The sequence below is a fragment of the Lampris incognitus genome, chromosome 8 (genome assembly GCF_029633865.1).
Source record: "Lampris incognitus isolate fLamInc1 chromosome 8, fLamInc1.hap2, whole genome shotgun sequence".
Taxonomy (NCBI): Eukaryota; Metazoa; Chordata; class Actinopteri; order Lampriformes; family Lampridae; genus Lampris; species Lampris incognitus.
Window position 1 is genome coordinate 56,165,244 of NC_079218.1, and position 14,320 is coordinate 56,179,563.

The 14,320-nt window shown below is 46.9% G+C and overlaps 1 protein-coding gene across 1 annotated transcript in view; it reads left to right on the top strand.

Annotated features, from left to right (window-relative positions):
* The first annotated feature begins 8,570 nt into the window (after positions 1-8,570).
* dbn1 (drebrin 1) overlaps positions 8,571-14,320 on the top strand; it is a 118,535-nt gene continuing 112,785 nt past the window's right edge. Inside the window, exon 1 of the mRNA XM_056284955.1 lies at positions 8,571-8,695. Within this exon, the coding sequence (XP_056140930.1) occupies positions 8,613-8,695 (83 nt within the window). The 5' untranslated portion in view covers positions 8,571-8,612. The remainder of the gene's footprint in view (positions 8,696-14,320) is intronic.

Sequence of the window (14,320 nt, forward strand, 5' to 3'; positions counted from 1 at the left end):
CTCTCTCTCTCTCTCTCTCTCTCGCTCTCTGTCTCTCTCTCTCTCTCTCTCTCTCTCTCTCTCTCTCTCTCCCCCTCTCTCCGTGTTTGTCAGGGATGCAAACTTGTCACCTCTCGGCGAAAATCGCCGTTTTGAATCCTCAATAAGTCATTTGTGTGATTCGTGCAGATTCAATTAGTTTTTTGAAAAGGGTGTGTGTTTACATTAGCTTTAGAGGACCTATATCACACCTTGTTTTACCAGCCAAAATGCAACTGCTTGATTAATGGATATTTTATTCACTTAATGAATACCTAGCAATACATCCAAGTTGGAATGAATCAACATTTATGTTAAGTTCCATGTACCTGTATACATACTATGTAAATTCACTGATACTTCTCATTCTAATTCCAGAGACGCAAGGTGGTGGTGGCCAGGGGGAAAGGTAAGTAATTTATATATACAGCCCATACTACAGGTCATTCTAATAAAAGATTTGAATGTTTTCAAGTTATTTACATAAATCATACTATTTGCCCCATTAAAAAATCCTGATCAGTCTAAGCGATTGAATGACCATCGGCAACTAGAAGCTGTCATAAATGTATTCTGACAAAATATCCCACCTTAAATAAAGGCAAGTTCTAAGCCTAAAGCAAATAAATGCACAGCGATTGAGTTTTCAGCCCCATGGAAAATATGGTCATACCTTGCCTAGATCGATTGGAAATGATTATACAGTCTGTGGAAATGACTGAATGTGTTGCAACAATTAGCCTACCCACAGCGACTATATTAAGAATTAAACTGTTGTGTGATATATTTACCAACTTTACAGACAATAAGAGCCATAATGTTCATGCACTAATGTTCGCAAACTCTGATCAGCACGTCTTCAGCAACGCACGAAAATATTCTCGCTTCACCTGCGGGGACGCTGTTGCGAGACTACCAATTGAAATACATTAGTCGGCGAGTCGTGACCACATCATGTAAATCAGGTCATAATCGTGTTGGTATCACGATCTGATAGATGAATTAACGTGATGCCATCACGAAAGTCCGTGCGACTGGATTGATATATAAACACTGGCGCCCTCTAACGGCACCCTAGGGAAGTGCCCAGAGCAGACAAACACAAAATACATCACATCTCCTCCCCACTTATTTAACTCGGAGTTCCCCGAAAAACCTGGATGCCTATTTATATCTCCCGAATAACATCCGAATATTCCTGCAGAACAATACGGAATACTTTAAAACAGACAACATAACTCAAAACATCCTACTATCGCTTGAATTAAAAAAAAAACAGGACTTGTACATGTTACACAACCTGGGTGAGCGGTTGTAAACTGCCCCACTCACTAACTAACCTAGTGTGGCGTGCGCCCCTTTAACCCAAAGTCCATTACAGATTGAGGCGGTGGAGGTTTTCTTTCCCATGCAAGGTACCTCCTAACAGTCTCTGAGGGAACAGTCTCTGGGGGAGCATCAGCCTCAACCGATACTTCTGTTGGCCCTGAGTTTACTGGCTCCGTTTGTGGGACTGAGTGACTTTGGGGGGGGGGGAATCCTGCCTACCCGCTGGGGGAATTGGCACTGGACCTTTTGTGGGGGCAGTAACTTTTTGCTTCAATGAGGCGAGTTTTGGTGGCTCTCTAGGCATGAGCATTTCCGGGTCACAGGCCCTGATCTGATCTGTGTGGTGTTTCCAGTGTAGCCCTGACTCCACATCTACCATGTAGGACACTGGCCCTGCCTGAGACACCACCACACCTGGCATCCACTTCTCCTCCCCCTGTCACGCACCAGAACAGAGTCCCCAGGCATGAAGTCTTTGTCCTTGGCGAATGGGGCCCTGCGACCCTCCCGGCCTGTTTGTGCCTGACCCACAATGGCCGCCACACTTGATTTGAGGAGGTCGAAGTGGGAGCAGCGGAGCCGATGGCGAAGGAAGAGCATGGCCGGAAACTCATTTGTTGTGGCACGGGAAGCATTTCTATGGCTGAGCAGGAACAAATCCAGTCGATTTCGCATCGTGGTCTGCCCCCTGGAAGCTTTCAATGACCGCTTAATTGTCTGCACAAAACTTTCCGCCAATCTGTTTGTGGCTGGGTGAAAGGGCGCAGAGCCCACGTGTTTCACCCCATTCACCCTGAGAAAATCCGCAAAATCACTCAAAGTGAACTGCGTACCATTGTCGCTGACCAAAAACTCAGGCAGGCCATGATGGCTGAACAACCCCCTTAAAACCTGAACAGTCTTTGAGCTTGTGGTGGAATCCATCAGTTCCACTTCCGGCCACTTCGAGTGAGCATCAACCAAAACTAGCAACATATGCCTCTCCACTGGCCCAGCAAAATCCACATGTACCCTCTGCCACGAGTGCAGCGGGGAGAGGGCTGGAGTCTTCTGGTTGTGCTGGCACAAATGACACACTTTGGCCTGCTGTTCAATCTGAGCGTCAATCCCCGGCCAAAAGAAGTAGTGGCTTTTACTTTAACCACTCCCGGGTGCCCCGCATGCAGCTCTTTCAGCAGTTGTGGTCTCAACTTTGGGGGTACACAGAAGGCACCCTAGAACCACAGTGAGCTCCTCTCTCCTTGAGCAATAGGGCATCAGGGCATTGACCCGTTACTTGACTACTGGAAACTGCCCTGACAACACCATGTCCATCACGTGAGACAGCTCCAGGTCATACCTTGTTTCTTTGCGAATATCTGTGCTGCACACAGGCAGGGAGTCCAGGTGGTGTAACAGCACAGTATCCGTTTTCATGTTCAGCTGCACTCCTGTATTGGATAATGTAGTTGTGAGCTGCCAACACAAGGACCCTTCGCTGCAGCCTCCCAGCTGCCATAGACGGGGTGGCTTTACTGGGGCTCAATATTGTTGTCAGTGGCCAGTAGTCCGTGAGAAGGGTGAAATGGTGCCCATACAGATATGCAAAAAAATTGCGTACACCAAATATGATCCCCAAGGCCTCCCGTTCAATTTGAGCATAATTTTGCTCAGCTTTGCTCAAGGTTCTGGAGGCGAATGCTATGGGCCTCTCTTGACCACCAGGCATCATATTAGAAATCACCGAGCCCACTCCATACGGCGAGGTATCACATGCCAGTACCATCGGCAGTTGGGGGTCATAATGAATTAACACTCTCTCAGAGAGGAGCTGTTCTTTCGTCAAGCAGAACGCTTTTTCATGCTCTGGGGACCACTCCCACTGTGCCCCAGCATGCAGTTGTTTGTGCAGGGGGCTGAATGTTGTTGCCATGTTTGGGACGAATCTGCCATAATAATTTATCAGTCTAGAAAGGAGAGGAGTTGGCTTACATTCGTTGGGGCAGGGGCCTCGGCAATAGCCCTGAGTTTTTCTGGGGATTTGTGGAGGCCTGTGGCGTCGATGGTGTGTCCCAGATATTCCAGTGAGTTCCTGAAAAACTCACACTTTTCTTCTGCACCCGGAGGCCAAAGTTCTCCAAGCGACTCAGCACTGTTTCCAAGTTTTTTAGATGAGCGGCGGCGTCCCATCCAGTCACTAAAATGTCGTCCAGAAAACAGTGCACATTGAGAAGCCCCTGAAGAATTTGGTCCATTACTCTTTGGAAGATCGATGGCAGTGACATTATTCCAAATGACAGCTGGTTGTAGTGGAACATTCCCTCATGTGTGGTGATAGTAAGGTAACCGCGAGAGCCCTCCTGAACCGGCAACTGCCGGTAAGCATGGTATAGATCTAGTTTACTGAAACACCCCCCTCCCTTAGGAAAGCAAACAGATCTTCTATCCGGGGAATAGGACAATGTTCAGCACAAAGGGCGGGGTTGATAGGTACCTTAAAATCCCCGCAGATGCGTACATCCCCCTTTTTCTTCATGATCTGCACAATGGGGATGGCTCACTCACTGAACTGCACTGGGGAAATAACACCTAGTTGTTGCAGGCACTCCAGTTCTGCTTCCACTTTGGGGCTGAGTGCATATGGGACCAGACAAGCCTGACAGAACTTCGGTTGATGTTCTGGCTTCAGTGTAAGTTCTACTTCACAGCCTTTCAGAGTTCCCAGTTCATCTTTGAATACATCTGCATGTCGGTGTAGCACGGCTTCCAACATGTCTCCCCGCATGTGATGTATGGATCTGACAGTTTCTATTGCTCTCCAGTTCAGTCCCAATCTTCTCAGCCACTACCGCCCGCAAAGGGGTGGCACGTCACCTATCAGCACATATAGGGGGAGTTGTGCTCTATGTTTGTTTATGTGCACCCTAACTTTCATAACCCTGACATTGGGGATCACTTGACCCGAGTAGGCTTTCAGCAGGATGTGGGTGTGGTGCAGGGGAACGTGGCTGAATTTTACTTTGTACAACTCTTCTGAAATAATGGAGACTGCTGCACCAGTGTCTAGCTCCATCTCTGTTGTTAGCCCCTCTACTTTTGGCCTGACCCACATTACTGAATAGGCCGGATTGTCCTGCTGTATGACATTTTCACTCACATTTATATCTACCTTGTGCAGGGCTAATTCAGCGTCTGAGTCAGTAGCAGTGTCACTCGGCTCGGCGCGGGTGTCCAATTTATTTAACTGTCTCTTGGAACGATCTTTCCCTTTCTGCCCTTTTATTTTCCACATTGTGTTACCTGCCTTATTTCCCTGCTTGCTCTCTCTGCATGTGCGCGAAATGTGGCCTTTCTTACCGCAGCGGTGGCAGAGCTGATCTTTGTAGAAACAGTCACTTTCGGTATAATTTGTCCTGCCACATCGAGTGCATCTCCTCCCCGGAGTGGCTGGAAGAGACATGGCATTCACTTTCGGGGAGCCGCTGAGCTGCCGTCTCCATAGAGACAGCGATTTCCACTACTCTCTGGTAGGCGAAGACTGGCTCTGTTAACAGCTTCTTCTGAATGGACTCGCTGTTGAGGCCACAAACAAACCTGTCCCTCAGAGTATCATGTAAATAGGCCCCAAACTCACAGTGCTATTGTTTCCTCCTCTGCTTGGTTCCTTTTGTGAAAGTGGTATTTTTCGGCGATCACAATGGGCTTCGGGGAGAAATGGGCCTGCAATACAGCCACAGTCTGATCCTATGTTTTCCCTCCTGGCTTGTCTGGGGCAATTAAGCTGCGCAATAGTCCATAAGTTGTCGGCCCGATCACACTTAAAAAAACTGACAGCTTCTTCTCCCCCTCAATTCCATTTGCCAGCACAAAATGCTCAAACCTCTCCACATGTGTTGACCACTGCTCCGCCGCCTCGTCAAAGGCCTCAATATGCCCGATGATCCCTGCCACCTCTTCTTTGAAGTGACACCGGCACTGCTAACTAGCAACTAGCACTGTTAACCTAGCCACACGTTGCTAACTTGCTAACGCGGATTCTTCGTTACCACAGCGTTGTAGGGAACGCCAGGTGTACCGTACTCGTCGCCAATTTGTTAGATTCACAGACGGAAGTCACCGACTTCTCTGTACTAAACTTGAAGTACGTAATAAAATAACAGGAGCGCAGCGGACTTTCACTGTTCTGTGATCCGACTGTATTCCAGAGGGAGAGAGAGTGCAGAATAAGACAACCGGAAACAGTGATGCCCCATATTTATAAACACTGGCGCGCTCTAACGGCACTCTAGGGAAGTGTCCAGAGCAGACAAACACAAAATACATACATACATACATACATACATACATACATACATACATACATACATACATACATACATACATACATACATACATACATACATACATACATACATACATACATACATATATATTATATATATATATATATGTATTAAAATCTTTTTTTCCTGTACCCGTGTTAATATATATAGTATATATATATATATATATTCTGGGAGTTCAGGAATGAGGAGACGGAGAGATCGAGCCGAGTCAGTCCCGTTTACTTGCCACACAAAACGACACCGATACAGCACAATCTCTCGTGGCAACCAGCAAACCGCTAGGCTGCTGCAAACATGGCTCCACCCCGGAAACTATAAACAGTGCCTACGTCAGCACTCTGAACGTCTGCCTTCAAGGAGCAGCAGCCCCTGGTGAATCTACCCTCAATTGTGTATCACCACTATATACACTCACTGGCCACTTTATTAGGTACACCTTGCTAGTACCGGGTTGGACCCCCTTTTGCCTTCAGAACTGCCTTAATCCTTCGTGGCATAGATTCAACAAGGTACTGGAAACATTCCTCAGAGAGTTTGGTCCATATTGACATGATAGCATCACGCAGTTGCTGCAGATTTGTCGGCTGCACATCCATGATGCGAATCTCCTGGTCCAACACATCCCAAAGGTGCTCTATTGGATTGAGATCTGGTGACTGTGGAGGCCATTTGAGTACAGTGAACTCATTGTCATGTTCAAGAAACCAGTCTGAGATGATTCGAGCTTTATGACATGGCGCGTTATCCTGCTGGAAGTAGCCATCAGAAGATGGGAACACTGTGGTCATAAAGGGATGGACATGGTCAGCAACAATACTCAGGTAGGCTGTGGCGTTGACACGATGCTCAATTGGTACTAAGGGGCCCAAAGGTTGCCAAGAAAATATCCCCCACACCATTACACCACCACCACCAGCCTGAACCGTTGATTCAAGGCAGGATGGATCCATGCTTTCATGTTATTGACGCCAAATTCTGACCCTACCATCCGAATGTCGCAGCAGAAATCGAGACTCATCAGACCAGGCAACGTTTTTCCAATCTTCTATTGTCCAATTTTGGTGAGCCTGTGCGAATTGTAGCCTCAGTTTCCGGGTCTTAGCTGACAGGAGTGGCACCCGGTGTGGTCTTCAGCTGCTGTAGCCCATCTGCCTCAAGGTTCGACGTGTTGTGTGTTCAGAGATGCTCTTCTGCATACCTCGGTTGTAATGAGTGGTTATTTGAGTCACTGTTGCCTTTCTATCAGCTCGAACCAGTCTGGCCATTCTCCTCTGACCTCTGGCATCAACAAGGCATTTTCGCTCACAGAACTGCCGCTCACTGGATATTTTCTCTTTTTCGGACCATTCTCTGTAAACCCTAGAGATGGTTGTGTGTGAAAATCCCAGTAGATCAGCAATTTGTGAAATACTCAGACCAGCCCGTCTGGCACCAACAACCATGCCACGTTCAAAGTCACTTAAATCACCTTTCTTCCCCATTCTGATGCTCGGTTTGAACTGCAGCAGATCGTCTTGACCATGTCTACATGCCTAAATGCATTGAGTTGCTGCCATGTGATTGGCTGATTAGAAATTTGCGTTAACGAGCAGTTGGACGGGTGTGCCTAATAAAGTGGCCGGTGAGTGTATCTATCTATCTATCTATCTATCTATCTATCTATCTATCTATCTATCTATCTATCTATCTATCTATCTATCTATCTATCTATCTATCTATATATATATATATGTATATATATATGTATATGTATATATATATGTATATGTACATGCATATATATAGTATATATGTGTATATATAGGGGGTAATTCAATCTATATGTACTTATAATGATTATAAAAACAAAATGAATAACACTCACATCAAGACATATTTCTTTGTTTTGAGTGAGATGATGAGAGAGAGGCACCTGTTGTTAAATATTTGATTAAACATTAGTAAATAGGTGCTTTCATTTTTCATATTTTTGATTATTTATTCTATAAGAGCACACAATTTGTTAAGTCTCCTTTTTTGCACAACTGCTGTTGCACTTTTTTGTCGTGTTTATAATAGTAAAATTAAAAAGTTTTATTTCCCCTGAAGATGGCGGGTTTCTGGGGGGGGCGGGGGGGGGGTCACACCTAAGGTGCCAGAGTGGCCAGAAACGCCACTGGCAGGTTTCCTATTGAATCCATATGAGCTAATGCTGAACCAGTAACAGACAGAGTGGGGGCAGCTGGAGGTGAGTTGTCTCCCCACATCTGCGCGTGAGTACTTTCTGCAAGTTCAGCATCACATCCGCGGGAAACAGAATGCTGGGGTTAGCGGTATGAAAACTACTGCAGAAGGTAAGGATAACCTCATGAAGAGAGAGAGAGATATATATAAGGTTAAGCTGCCCAAAACTCACTATAATGAACAGAAAAAGTGATAAAAAAGTGTTTGTGTAAATCCATATGCTCAGAAGAGGAGGTGCAATAGAGTAGCAGCGTGCTATGATATCAGTGACTGTGAGGCATGAAGCATGTAGTTTTACTTACTAGTTCTGCGCAGTGGTAAACACACACACACACACACACACACACACACAAAAATGTGCATAATAAATCAGTGCAATATTCGGGGCACTAAGACCCAGAAGAGGTATCGCAAACTGTGGTCACCGTGAACGATCCGGTGTTAGGACCCCGCGGACACACCGGGGCCACAACCTCCCCTTCCCTTTGTCTCCACCAGTCAGAATCTGCCCCCCTCCCCCTCCGCCTCCTCATCCACCTCCTCTCCGCAGTCCTCCTCGGTGCCGTCTCTCTCTCTCTCTCCCTCTCTCTCTCCCTATCTTTCTCTCTCTCTCTCTCTCTCTCGCTCTCTCTCGCTCTCTCTCTCTCTCTCTCTCTCTCTCTCTCTCTCTCTCTCTGCCCGTTACTTTAGTTCGGCGTGGAGTGCAGGGACGGAAAGATGGCTGTAAATCTGGGTAAGAACAGACTGGTCCTGCTCACCGCCTACCAGGACGTCATCGACGACACGTCCGACACCGACTGGTGAGTCCTGCATCCCTCTTTTATATTATCCCCTCTTTCTCTCTTTCTCCCTCCACGGCCGTTTTTAACATTCTTGTTGCTGTGTGTTGCAAATGGTCGGAGGCGTGCGCGCGCGCGCGCGCGCAGGATGCGCGATAAAGGTACGCGCAGTGCACGATGTGTGCACGCAGCATCCCCGTGGTGGTCTTTCTCCTTGTCCTCCCTTCTCTCCCCCGCAAGAGGGGTTATTTGTACATGCAGAAAGTGCCGCGTCCTCCCGCCGCCGCCGCTGCCGGTGCTGGTGCTGCTCTCTGCGGCGCACCGTGAAGTTCGCGGCCGGCTGGGAACAGCGGAGGCTGTCTGCTCGGACACGTTTCAAGGCTGCAGGTTTCTCTCAGTGAATACCGGAGAAACGAGAGCTGAGTCGAAGGGATGATAATCTGGAAGAGTTCAGAAACTGATCCAGTTTATTTATTTATTTATTTATGTTTTATCCAAAACCGATGTGGACAAACACCAGGCACCCCTTTGTTTCCCCTCTCGGACCTGGTTTTGTTCTCTACATGGGACAATAAGATTTGTTTGTTCCACACATCTTTTACACAGTGTGAGGGTTTTGTTCATTCTGTCTTGTGGATGATCAAATGAAGGGAGGAAAACGGAAGGTTGGTCCATGCGGCTGCATCACGGTCCTGGTCTCTTGCATCCCTGATGAGAAGCGTCAGTCCGTCCTGAGTCCTCTCTGCCCCCCATGTCGAGCATGGTGAGGATAAACCAGGGATATCCGAGAAGTGAAGCTGTAAATTCAGTCTGTCCATCCGGGGAGAGGATGTTTGCTCCTCATCTGTCTGACATTCTAGTCCTCCAGGCCTGCAGCTCCTCCTCCCTCTTTGTGTGGAATCGGGCACATGGCCAAACTGAATCCCATTACCACATCCACCTGACTTTTTTTTTTCCGTTTTTTTTTTAGTGCTTTGTCACAAATCTCAGAAAGTGAAAGGGTCCGTGGTGGTTCTTTACCACCTTTGCAGGTAATTGAACCCGGCGTGTGCCTTTTGAACTGCCACCATTTGGCTTCAGGATAAAATCCCATTAGAGGAATTTTACTGATCAGGGTAGATTTCTTGGCATGACACCACCACCACCACCCCCCCCCCCGGCTTATAAATCCTGTTTAAACTGCATGCAGCAAAACCCATTCTCATCCATTTTTAAAATGAAACTTGAACCTTTGCCATCTGTTGCCGGTCAATAGTCTGAATTGAGGTCACATTGCCCTGGATCTCTGTCTATATGGAGTGTTTCTGATTTCTCAGCTGATTTTCGCTTTCATCTGTTTGGATATATTTAAGGTTCAAATGCAGCTTTTTGGTTGCCAATCTGTTTTTGGACACATTACAATAATGAAAGCGTTCATTTGCTTTTTACAGAAGTGAATTTGTCATGCGCTTGTTTGTGTTTGTACAGATGTGCTGTGATTTTGTTCCTTTTGAACAAAATCACATTTGACTTTGTTCATCATTTCTCTTGCCGTGGTGGTTTTGCTGTTCACATTATAATCCAGGTAGTGTGGTGCTGGGTGGTGTGGTCCTGGGTAGTCTGGTGCTGGGTAGTCTGGTGCTGGATAGTGTGATGCTGGGTAGTGTGATGCTGGATAGTGTGGTGCTGGGTAGTGTGGTGCTGGATAGTGTGGTGCTAGGTAGTGTGGTGCTGGATAGTGTGGTGCTGGGTAGTGTGGTGCTAGGTAGTGTGATGCTGGAGAGTGTGATGCTGGATAGTGTGGTGCTGGGTAGTGTGATGCTGGGTAGTGTGATGCTGGAGAGTGTGATGCTGGGTAGTTTGATGCTGGGTAGTGTGATGCTGGATAGTGTGGTGCTGGATAGTGTGGTGCTGGATAGTGTGGTGCCGGGTAGTGTGGTGCTTGGTGGTTGGGCCAGGTTGTCCGGCAGCAACACTTCTGGGTCATATAATCACAACTAAAGGGAATGGGAACATACACCATTTGTTACGGTTGACAAGTCAGAAATTACAATCTGTAAATCTCTCTGGCTCAGAGTCTCCTGCTTCACACTGAACTGTCAATCAGTTTGCTTGTCCCGCCTCTTTCCAGTGAGTGACAGCCAAATTTTAGTGTGTCTTGGTGGTGTTTAATTGTTGCTTGGATCCATTTTATTTGCTGATTTGTCAGTTTATTGGAAAACATGGAGAGGTAATGTCGAGAGCCTCTGGCTTGTCCTCGTTTTTTACACTTGAAGAGATATGAACAAAGACAGGGGCTTGCAGCAACCCCTGACCCCAAATAACACAAATAACCCCACCCTACCCTGCTAAATCACCCCCCCTGCACCCAGCTCCACCGGTCTTCCTCATTATGAAGCCATATGTCCCCTGTCAACAAGCAGATCGATTACCCTGAAATATGCTCCACGTATTCCTTTTTTTTGCATGTTTATTTATCTGTCCGTCTACACGCCCACCCATCTATCTGTCTCTGTCTCCGTCTGTCTGTCTGTTAACCAGTGAGGACTCTGACGAGCCCTTAGCTTCCGGCGGTTCAGATCAGACAGACAAACGCCAAGTGATGGTAGCAGGAAGAAGGCAGATGATAAATGAGATGGCAGCATCTTTTACGTGTTGGGCAGAAGACACACTGGAGGTGGAATCCGCTGCTCCCATCTGCCATCTGTGGGGGCATCATCTTGCCGATAGACATAGAAGTTGTATATTTTTCGCACGCTTAAATGAAATGCAATGAAAATAGCCTACATAAGATCAACAACTAAGCAAGATAAGACAGATCTTCATGGCATATGGATAAGATCATTTTGTACATTAGTTTTACTACTTTTCAGCAAACATCGGCAGATCATAAATTTCCTGAAAAGTGGCACATGGCTTCTTGTCCAATTTGCTTGGGGGGGGGGCTTCTTCTTCTTCTTCTACTTGGTGTTTATTGGCGGTTGGCAAACATCGAATTGGTGCATTACCACCACCTGGGGCTTGGGGGCTAAAAGTGGTGAGCCTATTTATCAAGGGTGGGATTTTCTCAGCTGACCTTTCTACAAAATCTGATTGGTTGTTGCTATGCAAATCCTTCACGCGACGGGGTCAAAGATCAAGCGGTTAGCCATCTCTTATTGATAGGGAATGGTTGAGGCTAGATCCAACGGTGTGTAGGCATGGAAGTAGACGTGATTGGTTGTTGCGTCGGCCAATAGACAGTGCGGAATCTCGAAGCGCATTGACTGCCAGACCGACAGACAGAGCAATAATTGGGGCGAATTAAGTTAACGTTAGTTAGCTAGCGATAGCAATAGCGGTAGGGTTAGGGTTAGGGTTGGGGTTAGGGTCAGGATTAGGGTTAGGGTTAGGGTTAGGGTTACAGTAAGATCTGGCAATATTAAGGTCAGTTGTAAGCTAGCTAGCTAAATGTTTCAGTGCGCATCGTTTGTTTCAAGTCAGTGCGCTTCGAGGTTCCGTGCTGTCTATTGGCCGACGCAACAGCCAATCACGGCTACTTCCGTGCCTACACCCCGCTGGCTCTAGCATCACCCATAGTGAATGGAGGCAGCGGTACGGGATGGTGCCCGACTTCATGGTTTGTTCTCGCGGTCGTTCCTGTGGGGTGTTTTTGAGGTTCATTTCCCGCGTCTCGCTGCCAGGTTGGTCTCGTCTACAGGCGCCCAGCTTGGCAGGGCGGATGAGAATACGAGGCGCAGCGGGGCTCAGTGCTCTGGATGAGGTCTCTCTTGAAATGACTCGAATCTTATTCTGCATAAAACTATATGGGAAAAAATATAGGCTTATACATGGACACCTCCATCACCGTCTGCCGCATCCGCACCCATTTATATCAATTTCCATGTCAATAGACAGACAGGATGTAAATGAGTGTTAATGGTCAGACATGTTTGTTGTTCATCTGAAAGAAAGCCAAGGTTGTAGGACTGGATTTGAGAATAAGCCATCTTTTTTTGTCTTTAATGGATTTTCCACTGCGTTCCCTGAAGGTCGGTTTCAGACCACTAATGCTGGAGGCGGGGAGACTTATCCAATATCAGACATTCCACAGACGTCTTGGAGCGTTCAGCGCTTGGTGGCTGCTGATTGGCTGGAGGGGGCTGCGGTCACGTGACCCGCTGACCCCCTCCACCGCCAGCTGTTTCAGGAAGCCGTTACCTGACACGTCACCTCACCTTCATTGTAAAATGAAATAATAGGATTACGCTGGCGAGGGCACAGAGAGACGGGGCGCTGTTTGAAGGCACCGGCGGCCGCCTCGCAGGCGGATTGGTTTGGTGAGGTGGTGCCGGACAACACGGATAATATCATCATCATCATGCTCATGGACAGCCTTACACACTACAGAAATGTATTACCCTCGCTGCTTATATATGTAAAAACGCCATGTTCAAGAACCCAGCTGGGGTTCATCACAGTGAAATGTTTTCTAATGATATTCCCTCAAGATATTTCACGCCTGCTTCTGTGAGAAACTGCACCTATCGGACCACGACGCGGTGCCTCGCAGTTCGATAGGTTCCCCTCAGCCTGACACGATACCGGGGAAAGACTCCCAAATCGCCCTCTAGAGTTGTTCTGGGATGTCACGTGACTTCCTGTTCCGCCCTCGTCGCGTGCTGCCGTCCACGCCATGAATGACGGCTGTGTGTTATCAAGATGAAAATGAGGCGGCGGAAAGACAAATACACGTTTTATTTACTGCGCCTGTCTACAGACGTTTATTTTGCCCTCACATCGCCCCTGAGGAGATTTGCTCTGTTTAGAAAACCTCAAAAACATCTATCTATCTATCTATCCATCCACCCATCCACCCATCCATCCATCTATCTATCTATCTATCTATCTATCTATCTATCTATCTATCTATCTATCTATCTATCTATCTATCTATCTATCTATCTATCTATCTATCTATCTATCTATCTATCTATCTATCTATCTATCTATCTATCTATCTATCTATCTATCCATCTATCTATCTATCTATCTGTCTGTCTGTGTCTGTGTCTACTTGTCTTTCTATCATCATCTGATTTGTCTGTGATTTCATATTTTCACATCACCGCTAGAAATGAAACTGAGAATCCTTCCATTTCTCAAATATCTGTCTTTTTCATTCTCTCCCACCCCCCCTCTCTCTCTCTCTGACCCCATCTCACTCCTCCACTCCTCTCCTGTTCCTTGGATGAGGGTGTGGACACCATTCTTAACTGATTGCCCCTAGGAAGTATGTATGAGGTGCAATCGCCGTGTGGGTGTACTGTGCGTGTGGGTGGGTGTGGGTGGGTGTGGGTGGGTGGGTGTGAGATGATTGAGGAGGTGGACCTTTTTGTTGGTGAGCGGATGATGAAACCTGCTAGCTGGTCTTTATCTGGGAACTTTTAGGATCAAAACCCAGAACAACAAAACCCAGCAGAGCAGCAGCAGCAGCAGCTCAGCAGCAGCAGCATCCACCCGATAGTATCTTTATAATATATATTCATATTAGTATATTTGCTACAGGATAATCATATAGGAGTACTATATGAAGTAGTAGTAGTAGTAGTTTGCTACACAGTAATAATATCATAGCCAAGAGCGTAGCTGTGCCTTAGATAATGAGTGAAGGAGGTGGTCTGGGTA